At 45.5% G+C, this 14,796-nt stretch overlaps 1 protein-coding gene across 2 annotated transcripts in view; it reads left to right on the top strand.

The window, feature by feature from the left end:
• The first annotated feature begins 14,043 nt into the window (after window positions 1-14,043).
• The window catches only part of LOC133026879 (disco-interacting protein 2 homolog C-like), a 35,691-nt gene continuing 34,938 nt past the window's right edge, over window positions 14,044-14,796 (top strand). For both annotated transcript variants that reach the window (XM_061093863.1, XM_061093862.1), the window contains exon 1: window positions 14,044-14,122. In XM_061093863.1, the coding sequence (XP_060949846.1) occupies window positions 14,044-14,122 (79 nt within the window). The remainder of the gene's footprint in view (window positions 14,123-14,796) is intronic.

The following is a 14,796-nucleotide window of genomic DNA, read 5'->3' as shown; positions in this document are numbered from 1 at the left end:
ACTTATTTAATTTCTACACTTTCTGTTATGGTGCAGTTTCCATAGCAACTACAGAGATTGTTTCTGTTTGTAAACTGACGTAAAGAAGCGGTTAAAGACGCAAACGCGCGCAGGAGAGACGCAGAGAGCGTGACCTCTGACCCCTGACCCTGACCCCCCCAGGTGAGTTCCTGTTCCTGTGTCACATCAGTTGCTTTGACTTACTCACAAATACACACAGAGAGAGAGAGAGAGAGAGAGAGAGAGAGAGAGAGAGAGAGAGAGAGAGACGAGCTACATGCTAACAGCTTCGTTAGCTCCGGCTGTTAGCATGTAGCATGTTAGCATCGTTAGCGCGGATGGGGAGAGGCTGAGCTTCCTGCTGCTTCGCCTGAAAAGCCGTCCTCTCCCCGGGAGAAGAGAAGCGACCTGTCGGGCTGTAGCTTCCATCCGAACCGGGAGGAGAAGCCCCGAGCTTCACCTGGAAGGTAACACTGCGGTTTATACATGGTTTTATTATATTTACTCGGTTTAAATGTTTGTTTTCAAGTACTTTTAAAAAGTGTTCTAGATGTTAGAACGTTGAGTAACGGTTAAACACACTAACTGATTGACTGACTATGAGCTAAAACTCAGCCTGTTTATATATTTATATTTAATATTAATTCATATTCAACAGACTCTCAGTGAGGTTATGAAAAATAAGTAAATCATAAAGGAACAAATGTGCAGTTTATTAGGAACACTCAGCTAAAGTCCTAATGCATCAATCCTGCAAGTTTCATTAAAACGTTTGGGTTTGATCCAAATGAATTAACAGAAAGATCATATATTAATGATTACAGAGTTTTAGGGTCAGGCATAAGACAAAATACGTTTTTATTTTAATTCTTCAGTTGTTTTTGTATTTTGAAAATAAGCCCGAAATGACAACATGGAAGTCAAACTAAATCCCAAGATTTTCATGGTATTTCATCTGTAAATTTCTAATATCAAAAATAAACTTATATGGAGAAAGATGTCTGTTTAGTTTTGAGCCAAAATATGAGGACGTTTTTATTTTAATTCTTCAGTTGTTTTTGTATTTTGAAAATAAGCCCGAAATGACAACATGGAAGTCAAACTAAATCCCAAGATTTTCATGGTATTTCATCTGTTAATTTCTAATATCAAAAATAAACTTATATGGAGAAAGATGTCTGTTTAGTTTTGAGCCAAAATATGAGGACGTTTTTATTTGAATTATATCTGTTTCTATATTTTAAATGGCTGATTTTGGATTATTCAGCTGTTTGCCAAACTAAGTGAAAAATTGGAGTCATTATATGTTGTCGTTATTGAATGTCCTCTGGGGATCTGAGCTAAAGTCAAAGGTATCTGCTTATCACAATCAAATTAAATGTCACGACTCAGCAGGATTTTGTCTGTATTGCCTTATCCAGCTGTTTCCATCATGCCAGTCTCCATGGTGACCAACGACGACAGCAGCACTCCTCCTGAACCTTCCAGCCCGAGTCACGTGACGTCAAACCAAACTCCACTTAGCCCAGCTGATCCGCAGGTGCAGGTAGCAGTTCTCCAGGTACTATGATAGTGTACATGTACACACACACCTGCAAAATGTATACAATGAAAGTAGCACAACTACACAACTCGGCCAATATTCGTTCAAATCTATTGATGTACGATTCAACACAGAAACCAAATTGCCGTTATGTCCTTCATGGAGCCCAAAATCCATCATTTCAAACGCGATTCAAACTCACATTTGTTGTTTATAACAAACTTTCCAGATGAGAAGAAGGTTGAGTTTTCAGAGCGAACATTAAGAAATAACAATACTAGAGAAGTAATGGTCACTTTAAGGTTTTACTTGAAGAGACACTCAAGCCTCAGTCATCTCAGAGTCAGTGATCTGAGTCTTTAACCTGAATAATGTGACTGATTGTTGGGGCTCGGACAGTCACTCAGGCCTGTGTGGGGCTGTGGGGGGGGGGGGCAGGGTGGAGGTTAGGAAGGGGACGCCGAGGCAGTGAGGGCAGAACTGATGTAAGTGAAACGGAAAGGTATCAGTGGGAGGGAAAGAGACCTGAATGGTGGGACTGGGAGGACGGAGGGAGGGGGAAGGAGGAGTGAATGCTACTGCAGTGCTGCTCTGTGATTGGCTGCCGCTGGGCCATGTGCTGACCCCTCTCAAACTGTAGCCTAACTAGGGCTCCCACATACATTCTCACACACACACACACACACACACACACACATACACACACACAGAGTGGTGTGCAGCCCCCTGTTGAGTGGCAGGGACATGTGAGCCCCTTCACAACTGCTATTCTGGGCCGGGGAGGGGGAAAGGGGGAGGGAAGAAGAGGGGGCGAAGCAGGGGGAGGCCGAGGGTCTTTCTCTTTCTGCATGTGGCAGAGCCATCGCGAGGAGCTGCTCACGACTCGCTCTCGTGTTGTGTAGCCTCGGATGTGCGCTGCCAGAGCAGTCTTTTGTGTTGTTTCCAGTGCAGGCGGGAGAAGATGGGCTGCTGCTTCAGTAAGGAGCTGAACCCCGGGCCGCAGAACGAGAGGAGCAGCTTGTTACAGCACCCGCTCCACGACGGGCTGGGTGGGGTGACAGAGCAGGTCAGGCAGCACGCCGCGGCCGTGGCTCAGCATGTGTGTCTGGAGGGAGAGGAGACGAGTGTAGGAGACGCACCGGCCCGGGGGACAGCTCAGGAGGATGAGGACAGACTTCAACAAGTGGACAACAAAGTTTGTACAAAGGTCGCTGAGGCCCACAGGGACAGCACCAGCCGGAATGAGAGGGATCTTAAACCGGTGGGCTCTCACGAGGAGAAGGGGGCTATTATTATCACGACCGGCACTAATAGACATACAAACAGGGACACAGAGGCCGGCGTGGAACGCACTCCAAGGCTGAGCTGTGAGCCGGCTCCCTACATGGAGGTGCTCACACAGAGTCCAGTCACACAGACGGTTCTTGAGAGTGCCAGAGCTTCATGGGTCAGTCAGCTCCCAGAGGGGCAGAAGCAGCACAAACCAGCATGGTGCTCGTCTGCTTCCACCCGGCGTGCCTCCCCCGGCGTCCCGGGAAACGTCACAGGGAGCGAGGTGTCAGGTTTGTGTCAGGGGCCGCAGCAGGAATCCACCAGAGCTGAGCAGGAAGAGGAAGTGGACGACGTCTGTGTCGTCACAACACTGTGTCAAGGTTCTCAGACCAGGACCCAGAGCTTCTACAGCATATGCTCCATTGACACAGACGACCTTGAACATGACCAGGATCCCAGCCAAACCCAAACAGCTGGAGGGGCGCAGTCACTGAGCACAGCTGAAGCAGAAACAGCTGCTCGGCCCCACACTGTGGCGTCTCCAGTTCCCAGCCAGTCCAACACACAGGCATCTACTGGCCAGGCCTACGTCACACAATCTAAAATGACCTGCCAGTCACATGATGAGGAAGCAGCTTCAACACAGTCACATACTGCTGAACAGCCTTCCACCCTCCTGTCACTCACACACACAGAGGAGCAGACCTCCTCACCTCCACCTGTGGCTGCTCCACAGCTGGCAGCATCTCCCTCTGACCCGCTGACCCCTTCCAGTCCTCACATTACGGCTGAGGACCCTCAGCTGTCCGCACCACACAGCCCTCAGCCTCAAGAGCTTAATTACCTGACAGCTACAAAGGCCTCAGACGAATCCGAGGATGACCTGTCGAGTGGATGTGTGGAGGAGGAGGGTGACTGTGTGGGGCCATCAGAGGAGATGATGGATACAGAGGAGTGTGTGTGTTCAGAGGACCTGGAGGACCACAGAGCAGCACTGGGAGCTCTCAAGTCCACAGAGGAAATGGTTGTCGACTCCCAGGGGAAAGGATCAGATCAGCGGGTGGAGCATCATCTGCATGAGAAGCACGTCCAGAGTTTAGAACCAGCAGCCGAGTCTCCTGAGCTGGATTCTCCCAGTCAGAGCCCCAGGTGTTTAACGTTTGACCTGTTGAGCAAGGAGGAGAATGATGCTTTGCCTCTTTCTGGAGGAAACATTGAAACGGATAAACCGTCCCTGCAGAGCCGGGCCATCCCGGTGAGTATCTGCAGAAGCCACAGTGAGGAGGCTGATGTTCTCCACAGCAGCACAACAGACACAACTCTCACAGAGGTAACGTCAATCTCCACCAGCTCCGCCATGTCCTCACTGCCGGCTGAGCTCTCAGCCTTTTCCTGTCACACAGATTCGACACCTAACAGCACGTCTCAGCAGGGTGACTCCAGCACATCTGAACATGTTGATGTTAATTCAAATTATCCAAAATCTGAACTAAGCCGCATGAAGCCCTCTGGTCAGGAGGCGGAACCCGCGTTTACTGAATCTGTGAAATCTGACGTCCAGTTTGATTACTGCGACGTCCAGAGTGACAGCTCTGAAGTGAAAGCTGAAGGTGAGGACGGGTTTGAGTCAGAAGAGAAATTCCAACGTGTCCTCGAGAGAAGAGTCAAAGAACCTGAACCAGAATTTCTTCAGACCTGCAAACCTGTCGAGGAATGTGATGTCACCGTGGTCTTAACTGAAACCGGCTCAAACACCGATCACCTAGAGGAGAGTGACGTGTTAGCTGAGCTCTGTTCAGCTGTAAACACAAGCATCACTCCTCAGGACCCCGAGGAGGCTGAGGGCGGATTTGAGGATTCAAGTCCAAGTGGTCTCCCACAGCCTCCTCCCGCTGAGAGCGAGGTTCCTGTTGTCACTTCCTCCACTTCACTTCCCCCTTCCTCGTCTCCGTGCACATCATTTGAGGAAGATGAGCAGAGTCACAAAGTAAATCCACTGGAGGAGGCTTCTATGTATGAGTGTGGGGGAGAAGAAGAAATGGCAGCTGCACCGGTGACTCAGATTCGCCCCCCCCCCACGCCAGCTGAGCAGGGATCTGCAGATATGTCAGAGCAGCCGTCCCACAGTCCTCAACCTTCCTCTGAACTCCCAGAGACATTTCCCTCCAGTGGGGACTCTGACTGTGTGAACCCTCACGTCCATGTTGGCCTGCAGCTCGATGCTGCTGAATGTTTCAGTCAATCTGGAGACTCGGCCAACGTAATAAACCTGGAGGGAGTTAATGAGATGAAGATGTCACTGGAGGACGAAGCTCACAGGGATTTTCCTGCAGAAGCTCTCAGTGTTTCAGCAGCAGAGACGCCTGAGGTCTGTCCCGACTCCAGCAGCTGGGAGACATACAGGATTCCTCATGACATCAGCTGTCAGGACAGAAGTTTGCTTCTGGACCAGAGCGTGATCCCAGTGGACCCGGGTCAGATTGATGCGTACGCCTCAACGCCGTCTTACCAGATTCACTTCCAAGATCACGGACTGCCATTGGCTGCTGAGGAGGGAGAGAGGGAAGGCGGGATGAGGGAGATGGTGTCTGAGCTGCTGGGAGAGGAAGCAGACTCGTCGGTGTGCATCCTCTATCCCCAGCACTGGATCAGACTGGGGGGGGAGGACAGCTACGAGGGCTGGGCTCAGGGGCCGTCGGAGGCCGAGGATCAGAACGAGACCGGCGCCGACACGGAGCAGATCCCGGCCTTGGTGTCAGAGCTGCAGCCCTCCATGGCTCTGCTGGGAGCGTACCCCTACAGCACCATGATGCCCCTGGGCCCGTGTGTGTGGGACTGGCACACAGACTGCACTCCGGCTGTAAGTGTTCAGCATGTGGGGGGGGCTGAGTGGAGGGAACATATTCAGTTTCACATCTTATCCCTTAAATATGTTTGATGTGATTCGGTGAGGAAATGGAAACCAAACAGGGAGCAGCTCAGGAGTCTTACTTTGTGCTCAATTTCACACAGATGTCTGTGATATGTAGAACGAGTTTTATAAGAATGAGATAAGAGATGTAACCGAGTAATAAAATGCAAGGACATAGACTTCTTTTAAAATAACAACCTTGATATAACAAGGTTGAATTTCATTGAATTCAGTATTTATAATCTGGGTTTTCTCTAAAGTCCTCCATCATTTTCAATTTTCAGTTTAGATTAAAACTCGTCTTTCATTTCAGGAACACGTTGCTGCTCCGAGCCTTAACCCTGATGCTGAGGTATGGACCAATCACAGCCATGAGTTGGGCATCAATGGCTCCGCCTACCCTCAGCCATGGCTGCAGCTCGCCAACGACGGGACCTATCACGAAGGTCGGCCAGGTTCACCTGATCATCAGTGTCAGATCTCATATAAGAGTTAATTTGTGATAAAGACTGTTGTTTATTCTTTGAAGAAGACGTTGGTTAATGGATGTCAATGCCTCTGTTTAGATATGGTTGTGGTGTTGTGGTAAGATATTGGATGTTGTTTTTTTTAGCTTTCATGCCGGAGTTCCAGCTGGAGAACATGAGCCTGGTTGATGCTGTGACTGATCCCAGTTCCCTGGAGTTCCAGACACTGACTGGTGAAGCACCTACACTTAATGGAGAGTCCAGTATCCCATCTGTTCCAGGTATGAGTCTCATTTAGTGTTTTTTTCCATGAGTTTATTCGTTATTCTCCTGTTTTTAACACAGAAGAACCATCAACTGTGTGAGGTCGGATGCTTTAATATCTTCATTTTTTTCCAGATGAGGTCAAAGAGGAGCTGAGGACAGTTCTGGAGTCATGTCTGACCAGGTCATCAAACAACACATCATTCCTCTCCGTTCTGTAGACGTCATGTCATCAAATGTTTAACTGTTTAGTTTTTCACATGTTCCACAGGGAGTACCTCTACAGCGACCTGTACCTCACGTCTCAGATGGACGGGGACCAGTACATTCCCATCTCAACTCTGGCCATTCTCGACAAGATCAAGAACCTCAGCACAGACCTGGACCTCATCTCCGACATCCTGAAATGTAAATCAACCATTTTCTATTATATATATATATGGGGTATAATTGTAATTTCTAGCTGTATTGTCACAAACACAGACTGTAGATGTGAGACTGAGGAATGTGTTAATATCTGGACCTGTTCTCTGGATTGGATGCAGCTCTGCCACTCGTCCAGTTTGCTCCGTGTGGACAGAAGGTTCGACCCAAACAGAGTCGATGCATTGTCATCCTTCGTGAGATCCCTGACACCACAACCCTGGAGGTGACCACCACACACAACAACACAATCTCATTCCTGAGACGTTTTCATGGGTTGGTGTGACTGGTTTACTGTCGTGCAGGAGGTGGAGGCTCTCTTCGATCGGGACGATCTGCCCAAGTTCCTGAGCTGTGAGTTCGTAAGCAACGATAACTGGTTCATCACCTTCAAAACGGAAGCTGAGGCACAGCAGGTAAGATACAGGTGTCTGATGTTCTGATCTACTCTCTACTAGAATAATACTAGTTATTCAGTCAGTGACACGTGACTGTCTGTGGACGTCTCCAGGTCTACAAGTACCTCAGAGAGGAGGTGCGGGTGTTTCAGGGAAAACCATTAATGGTCAGAATAAAGGCCAAATCCTACGGTTCTAAAAATGGCCACGGACACGCCCAGCCAGATCAGTGTATTAACCATTACGGCTCCTACTTTCCCGCAACCACCTACGAACTTCCAGGGGGCGCCGTGACGGCCCCCCAGCTCTACGACATCCCCAGTGAGATGTGGGCTTCCGCTCTGGCAGGATACCACAAACATGACGGGGTGAGGTGATGTTAAAAAAGATTTGCAGGATTATCTGTAACAGATATTTGTCACCAAGCTACTTTTTTGCCCTCAGCTTCCATCAATGATCGACGTGATCAATGGATTTGCTCCAATTTCCAGCTTCAAACCTCACAACCCACGCAGGCCGAGGTAGCTGCAAGTCCTTCTGTCTTCTGTCTGTTGTGGTTTTGTAAATTGTTGTTTGTGTAGCTGTCAGTCTGTTGTTAAAGTTGGTGTGAGTCTGCGACAGCCATCATAATGTTTCATCATTACATTCTTCCAGGAGAGCCTCGAGGTTTTCAAACTATATAGACCGTATGAAGGCCGAGCAGAAAGAGGTGTCGGAGCAAAGATCCAGGGAGCTCAACTCGACCGCCCGGAAGTCTGGAGAGTCGTGGTCACATGGCAACTTGCGCCATCAGAACAGAAGAGGAAGGACGGAGTTGGGCAGTCAATCTGCGCCAGCCACCTCCGAGCGGGGAAGGTAGAAACATCACTGCTCCTACGCTCAGTCTGCTGATAGATTACTCATGAAGTTCCATCAAGTTGGAATCTAATGTTCTTCAGGTTTCATAATGACAAAGAAACCGTTTCATGATTACACTGATTTATTACAAACTAGAAAGTCACTTAGTAGAGTCCATTCCTCCACCAACAGTTTTCTAATGCAACTACATTTATATTCAGTAGATCTGGATTTTATTTGGTTCAGCACAGAATTTCCTAAACTCATAAATATAAGTCCTCATAACATGTTTTTTTTCATCAAGATGCAGTTATTGTTCTCTGAGAAATCAGACCAAACATTCCTGCATCTAGTGAGATTTAATAAGCTCTTCCTGGGCCGACACTCCCTCCCTCCACCAAGTTCCAATAAAATCATTTCAGTAGTGTTTGCGTCACCCTGCTGACACTCAGGCAAACAGAATGAATTCATAACATCCTTGCTGCAGATAATTAATCTCAGAGACTGACAGAGACGCCTGCAGCACTTTGCTCCACTTCATGTGTTTATTGACTTTGTTCTGGAGCCACAGAGAAAAGCCAGATTGTTTCTTTTAGTCAAGACTAAATATAACAACTAACAGACAACATATCGTATAGACAATGAAGTTATGAAGACAGTAAAAGGAACTGCAGGGGAATTTCTTTATGTGTGAAATATATATTAGCTCCTGTAGTACCAGTTTTGGCTGCTGCACTGTAGGAAGTGAATTCTAGACTGAAGGGAACATTTGCTCTGAGATGCTGCACCTACACATAATGACAGTTGTTAAAAGGTGCACATCCGTCACCAACTGCGCCGACACACACACATCGAGAGTTCAATGGGTCGAGTGGTGCTTCCATGCAATCGTATTAATCAGGTTTCACTCCGAGCTGCAGTAACGTCCCTGCTCTGCTCCGTCTCTCTGCTCTACAGGAGAGGGACCGGCAACAGGAGGAGGGACAACCAGAGGTCATGGGACAAATCTGCAAACACTCATGTAAGTGGCCACTGTTCAGTATTGGTGTTTGTTGAAGTTCATTTTCAGACTCTTCATTTACTGTGTGTACGTTTTGTGTAGAGTCAGTCGCCTCCTCGTCAGCCGTCTCCTCCTCCTGAGCTCGGAGTAGTGAGCTTCCCTCCTCTTCCTCCGGCAAAGAGCGGCAGAGCAGCCGCACCTGCAGCTAGCGGCGAGAGCGAGGTAACTGAGGCTCCGTCCGCCTGTTTTCATACTTGAATTCCAGATTCACATTCCATAACTGTTTCTTTGCTGATCTCAGGGTCCAGTCCAAAGCAGCAGCTCAGTTTCAGACGAGCCTCCGTCGGTCTCACAGCCGTAAGTATCCTCCCAACATGCAGTACACTCTGAATCAGCTGCTCTGCTTCAGTTTCCTCATGGTTCCTTATTATGTGATTGTATCTACAGTCGCAGCTCAAGCTCCTCCAGTCCAGTTATTTTTCTTTTCTGTTTATCAAGTTATTTCCCATGTTGTCCTCTTGTCATGCTGCCACTGATATTGTTCTGCTCGTCTCCATAAGGAATGTGAAGGAGAGCGTGGAGACGACAAGCGAGGACAAACCTACGGAGCTCAAACAGGAGCCAGTCACAGTAAGACTCAATTTGAAATGAACCAACACTTCTCTCTGTCTGTCCTGTAGCTTGAACAATGTTTTTAAATACCCTGAAATGAAGCTGAAACGTTAATGAAGTTAATGAAAGGGAGGGAAAGTGGTGTAGGATTGCAACTGGAAAAAAAATACAGCTGAGAAATAGGCCAAGTCAATTATTAGACTATCATAAATTATTAGTTTCATAATGTTAATAATTTAATTTGATATTAATAATCTGAATCATACTTAAAGAGGCTTTAAGGTCCCAAAAAAGAATAACAACTCATAACAGGTAACTTTTCAGATTCAATCTCTATACTAAAAATTGAATTGGATACTTTTTAATCTTATTGAAAATGATTTGGTGTGTCGGTGCATTTCGATGGTAAGAGTCTGTCAGAGCTGAAACATGATGACACATAACTGAACCTGGTTTCTCTCTCACAGAATATTGATTTAAAATAGAAAGTGACTGAGAAGATCTGAGGAGAAAGTATTTAGTTTTCATTGCGAAGCAGTTGATGAGAAGAGAGCCTCCACCATTTGATGAGTACTCCAATGTACTTGATTGAACTGTTATTATATAGTTCTAATAGTACTTTTAGTATTTATGTGCTGTGACCGACACGGACCGCATGTTGTGCTCTGATTGGACAGGAGGTCAAAAGGCTGAGCTACGCCCAGATCTGCCAGAAGAAATCCAGCAACGAGCGGATCCCCCCCGATGACCCTCTGCCGACGTGAGCAGATCCCGACCTGTCGAGGCCACGCCTCCGGTTCCCAGCTCTGTTACCACGGTGACCAGATACGATGGAGTGAAAGACCTCCAGGATTGTTTTGCATATGTTTTAGTTTTTTTCAATGAGCGTCTTACAGCACTGTGCTTTGAATCTGTTGATCTGCGACCTTACGTTTTATTTCTTGGTTTGCGGTTGAGGTCAGTTTATTCATTTTGCTTTAGTCTTGTTTCGCTGACGGCGCCGGCGGTTTGTTTTGTGTGTGATGATTTGTGGATGTACAGGAACTTCTGCCATGATCCTGAACTTGATTTGTTGGTTTTTATTTCCACATAATTTGTGTTTTGCTTTAGTCTCCAGCACACACGATACTTTGTACTGATCTTGACCTTGATAGTTAAGGGATCAAATTGAAAAAAAATGAAAATATGTTCCTTTTTGAAAAGCACTGAATATCAAACCTTTCTTTGTGCATGATTTTTAAATTTCATTTTAGAATTTAATTTATGTCATATTTTTATTTATGTTTGACAGGAGTGCTTTGTCTCATACGTGTGGACAATGATATCTACTGGACTCAGTTTAAACACAGGTGTCGCTAACTAAACACTGTTTCAGTACAGAACTGGATCTGTATATGAGAACTTGAATTAGATTGTATTGAGTCCAATGTTTTTTCTGTTGAAAGTATGAATATTTTAAATGTAAAGCAGCTGAACGCGGGCATTTGTGGCACGTTTCTTTGTCTGTACAGATGTACATAATCATTGATTATTAAAGAAGTGCCTTTTGAAGTTTAAACTGCTGTTAATGTGTGTTTATACAAACCTAGAGAGAGCTTCACTAGATCAACACTTATTTTAATATATTTTCTGTTTTACCTTTACCGCAATAAGACTGTACAACTCATCTACCTCTGTCAGAGCCACCATCACAGAACTGCACTAAATATACCTGTCTCCTGCACTGTGTACCTGTACAACACTCCGCTCCATATACACTTACTTCACATCATATGTGATATGTGTTAATATAAACCATATTGATATTATATATCATTTTATACAATAATATTGTCTTTTGCACACTGTCTACATATTCTTACACTATATATTATATTATCTATTGTATAGTCAAATACTTATATTTATACCTCTACTATATATCATATATTATATCATACTCTCTGTATATTCTTTGTGTAAATTAGTCTATATACACATATTTATACATGTGTACGTTATAATTATTATCATTATATAACTATTATTATTATATATACTGTTGCTGCCATTATTACTATATACTGCTATTATATTGTTATAATTACTATCATATATAAATATATATTATGTTATATTATATACTATATATACTGTACTATTTTTATATACTGTGTAACAATAACATTACCATCACATCATCAGCACTATTACCATCATCTTGCCACTGCACCTTATCTACCTTTTTATCTTGTGTTTCTGTTTTTATTCTTTCTACCTCAATATTTTTTATTTTATTCTATTGTATTGTATTTTATTGTATTCAAATATACTGGCTGCTATGACGACTTAATTTCCCTTCGGGGATAGATAAAGTAATTTTTATTATTATTATTATTTATTATTATTTATCTTACTTTACTTTCTTATTTCCGATGTACACGTTTTAATTCGATCAGCCTCTTTGAGACATTCAGCTCAGGCCTCTGTCAGAAAAGCCGTGTGCACAGGAAGTGGCTGGTTGTGGTTCCTCCTTCTAACCAGCAGATGGAAGTTGACTCACATGCTAACAGTCATTACCACATTAGGTGGCCCCAGCACTTGTTTACAGCCAGGATGATTTGATTCTTCAAGGGCCATCAGCCTAATGAATGGGATGAATAATACTAATGAAATACAGAAAATTAGAAGGACAAATTGATGATCAGATTCGTGTCACTGCCACGTTAGACTCCTCCAGTCACACAGGACTTAATCAAAGGCTCCTTGATCTTAAATATTAATCAGGTTATTCTGTGGAGGTTTAGATTCCATATGCAGATGTTGAATAAAGAATTAAAGCATTAACATTCAGCGGCCAGTGTGGGGGAGAAGATGAATAATCTGTAAAACATTACTTCATTATATACAACAGTGTTTAAGAAATTCGTTCAAACTCAGTGTGCAGGGAGATTTATTTGATGAGTCATGTAAGTATGAATCATCTAAGACCCATCATATTTTTACAGATTTATACTGGACCTGCCTCAAACTAACTCCTGCTCCAGCATCTATAATTATATTAATTATTTGAATATTAATTTGTTATAGACATTTGTTTCCTGTAATGTGGTCACTGAGGGTCACTGAACTAAATCAGTACAAATCTAAATGATTTTTGATGAGTTAAGGTCAAAGGATAGTAAATATTAATTTTTTTACTGTGAGCAAATTGATGAATGTTTTTCATTCTTAAGTTTGTGAGTAAAAGTAGAGGATAATTACTTTTGTATTTAAGTTAAAAAATTAACACATTATATCATATCATATTATATTATACTGCATTACATTGCATATTGCAATATGACACTGTTAACTGTTTTGCATTTAGCATTTCACTTTTTACTTCACTTTTTATATATTTTTAAATAAATAAATGTTACTTTGTATAAATATTGGTAAAAAGTGAGTAAATAAGAAGTAAACAGTGAGTAAATATATACTGGTTTCCCATTTTTTATTGCTCTCCTATGCATGTTGTATTTATTGCGTTTTTATGTTTCTATGTTCATTGTTTGCACCAATAACCAGAGCAAATTCCTTGTATGTGTAAACGTACTTGGCAATAAAATACTTCTGATTCTGAAGTATATTTCATTTTATATTCTGAGAAAATTGATGAATAAAGCTTTGTAAATTAGTTTATAAGTGATGGATTTATTATAACTGTATTTATTTTGTACTTTTGATTGTTTGACTTGAAGTGAAGATATGTTTTATTCTTTAGTTATGGTTTGATTTATGTCATATTTGTATTTGTTCTCTTCAGCTTCAGCCTGTGAATTACATTAACTGTAATATTTAATGTATATTATTAATAATCTCACCTGGGGCGCAGGTGAGGTCACACAGAAAGAAGGCGTGGTCGCTCGCTGCGCCCCCTGTCGGTGATGAGCGGCAGCGCCTCCTCCTCCTCCTCCTCCTCCTCCTTCTCCTCCTCCCTCCAGCCTCCGCGGAGTCACGTGACAGCCGCGGCGCGCACACGGCTCAGACCCGGAGCTTCTTCTTCTTCATCATCATCAGCATCCTCCTCCTCCTCCTCCTCTTCCTCAGCTCCAGCCACACAGCCAGCCCAGCCGCACCGGGCTCCTCTTCTTCTCCGTTTGGACGAGCCGGGCGTCATGGCGGCCTCCCGCTGAACCGAGACCCCGCGTCCTCCCTCTTTGTTCTCCCCAGGAGCAGCGACCCGAGCGGCCGCAGGAGGAGCAGGAGGAGGAGGCCGAGGAGGAGCAGCAGCAGCAGCAGGAGCCGGGGAGGAGCAGCAGCAGGAGCCGGGGAGGGAGCTGCTTCCGAGGCGAATGGCGGACCGCGAGGCGTCGCCCGTCCCGCTGGAGATCCGAGCCCGGCTGGCGGAGCTGGAGCTGGAGCTGTCAGAGGGTAAGATCAGCCTCCTCTTCCTCCTCCTCTTCCTCCTCTTCATCATCATCATCATCACCTTCCTCACTAACGGAATCTATCCGACCCCCCCTCCTCCTCTCCCTCCTCTCCCGCTCCTCCCATCCAGATGTTTGTGAGGGACCGGCCCTCCCGGCTCCGTGTGGCCGGGGGAGGGTGCGGGCAGAGCGGGCACTCACTGCGGGACCGGCCGCTGCTCTTTGTCTCGGTGCCGTTCACTCGGTTTGTGGGGGGGTAGGGGGGTAGGTGGGGGGGGAAACAATCAGTTTGACCTTGAGATGTTGACCCACTCATACCTGTGTGCGTGTGTGCGCGTGTGTGTGCGTGATGGAACCACTGCGGAGCTCTGCGGGCCTCGGTGGGCTTCATGGTGCCCGGGATCCCAGCCTCCTGTCCCGGTGTGCCCGGGCCCGCAGAGCCGGGAGGATGGGGAGGATGCTCGGGCTCGTTTCCCTCCTCCTCCTCCTCCTCCTCCTCCTCCTCCTCCTCCTTCCTCCCTCCATCTCTCTCCTCACACAGATGCAGCACTCTCTCCTTCTCCTTCTCCCTCCCTGCTGCTGTTTCCATGCACCTCACACACAGGAGCATATTGCTGCCTTACATAATGGGGGATGGCATGTTTTATTTACACAGGCAGGGGAAGGCCGACATGGCGA

The sequence above is a fragment of the Limanda limanda genome, chromosome 20 (assembly GCF_963576545.1).
Source record: "Limanda limanda chromosome 20, fLimLim1.1, whole genome shotgun sequence".
NCBI lineage: Eukaryota > Metazoa > Chordata > Actinopteri > Pleuronectiformes > Pleuronectidae > Limanda > Limanda limanda.
The sequence above is the reverse complement of the archived record's forward strand: the minus strand, read 5'-3'. Positions and strand labels throughout refer to the sequence as shown.